Raw genomic sequence first — 2,105 nt, 5'->3', positions numbered from 1 at the left:
AACGGTTCAGGCGTTGTGCCCTATCCTTTAGGAGACCTGCGCTACCTATTATTCCGACCGTGCTCAGGGTTTGGGGTGGTGTTCTTGTCTCCATCAGGATAGGCTAAGAACCGCACATTAATTTAAAAAAAGGTAGCTTCAAAATATTAACTAAACTAAAACAAAAAAATTTAAATTAAAGAAGTTTGAACTTAATGTCAAGAGAAGATGGTGGTATTTCTTCTCTGTCTTGACCCATGCGTCATCCTGATTTAATGAAAATATATAAAAAGGCACTGTCTGGTACTTTTTCGTTCTTCAACTGTTTTTTTTTTAATTTTCTGTAATATTGAGACTAGAATCATAAAATCAAAATTAAAGAGTTGTCTAAAATTGGAATTTTTGATATTGCAGATATATATACATTTACAATAATCATATTTTATTCCATTACCATCAGGGTAGCGAAGCACACTGGATATAGCTAGTATGTTGTATTTATTTTAAGTTACCTTTAGTATATACTAAACATCTGCATGGGTATACTTGTTCTTAAATTCACAGTACTGCATAGTATCAAAATACACGTATACTTTTGTGAAAATATAAAACAAGTATGTGTAGGTACGAACAAATGAGTTATAATCACACACAACATGCTTAATTTAGAAACAAAATAATAGAAACGAAATATTAGCCTTTATGCTATGTAACCATAGTACGGCTCTAGTATCTTCCGCAATTTACATGTACACAACACGATCGTAAACGAGCAAGGGCGTAAAAAATACAAAAAATTTATTTAGTTGCTTCAAAGCATGTTGATGTCGCTTTGTTTCAGAAATTACAATTTATTACAAATTGTGGAATAAATATGAGTGAACAAATTTAAAAAATATTTTATAGCCATTGATTATTTGCATTTTGTCGATTAAAAGTAAACTCTAAATAATACTAATTGTATTTTATTCTTGTAACAATGCGTTTTGTTTAAATTAACACAAATTCTATAAAATCACTCATAAGTTGTCTCGATACATTTCGAAACAGATCATACATTATTCCGATTTGTTTTTCACTCTTAACTCTATTGTCTCTTTTTCTTTTGTATGTGTTAGATGTCGCAACCCAATTTAACAGATAATTCGTACAACATCAATACTGAAACTGGAACCTTGACTGAATTAGATAATCGTTCAACTCCTACTTGTCCACAGTATAATATTGAAATTTGTTCTACCACTATTAAACTTCCCCAATGTTGGACAAATTGTCAGGAAGCGTGGTTTATCCATGCTGAAATGCAATTTGCAAATAGGGAAGTAACACAGGACATTACTAAATATGGGTATGTTGTTACTGCTTTACCTCAATATGTAATAGTAACTGTACTTGACATTATACAGAAACCTCCTACAGGTAATCGCTACGATCATTTAAATAAGATTCTTATTGAAAGGCATTCTATGAGTGAAAATACAAAATTTGATAAAATATTGTCTGATTCTGAGATGGGAGATCAAAAACCATCTGAATTTTATAGGTCATTAGCTATAATCGGAGCGGACTTTTTATGGACTTTTAATTGACATACAAAATAAAACGTTAATTAATCCTTTAACTAAATTATCTATTAATACAGTGTCACGCTATTGTAAAATTTCTTTACCAAAAAGATAATTTCTTTACCAAATTGATAATCAATACACTAGTCTACTTAAACAGTACCCTTCATTAATATCTGAACCTGATTAACAAAACCAGTTAAACATTCAACGGTACACAGATTAGCAACCAACGGTCCGTTACCATTCACCAAACCTAGACGCTTAGATCCGATTAAATATAAAGTAGCTAAAAGTGAATTTGATTTTCTTGGAAAATCTGGCATTTGCAGACTTTCAAATTCATGTGCAGCATCTGCGCTGCATTTAGTTCCGAAAAAGGATCCGAATGGTTGACGACCATGTGGTGATTTCCGACGACTCAATTGTATCACAGTGCTTGATAGATATCCACTTCCACACATACACGACCTCAACATAAACATGACAAATAAGAAACTTTTTTCAAAACTTGATTAAGTAAGAACTTACCATCAGATTCCTATGGCAGAAGAAACAGCA

At 31.8% G+C, this 2,105-nt stretch overlaps 1 protein-coding gene across 1 annotated transcript; it reads left to right on the top strand.

The window, feature by feature from the left end:
- The first annotated feature begins 1,097 nt into the window (after positions 1-1,097).
- LOC124419248 lies at positions 1,098-1,568 on the top strand. The gene has a single exon (XM_046947871.1). It carries the CDS (start codon positions 1,098-1,100, stop codon positions 1,566-1,568), a length of 471 nt encoding a protein of 156 aa, XP_046803827.1.
- The last annotated feature ends 537 nt before the right edge of the window (positions 1,569-2,105 follow it).

Source organism: Lucilia cuprina, chromosome 4 (genome assembly GCF_022045245.1).
Source record: "Lucilia cuprina isolate Lc7/37 chromosome 4, ASM2204524v1, whole genome shotgun sequence".
Classification (NCBI taxonomy): domain Eukaryota; kingdom Metazoa; phylum Arthropoda; class Insecta; order Diptera; family Calliphoridae; genus Lucilia; species Lucilia cuprina.
This window is presented reverse-complemented; position numbering and strand designations above follow the sequence as displayed.

Coding starts and splice junctions, on each gene's coding strand:
- LOC124419248 (XM_046947871.1), top strand. CDS start 1,098: ATGTCGCAACCCAATTTAACAGATAATTCGTACAACATCAATACTGAA.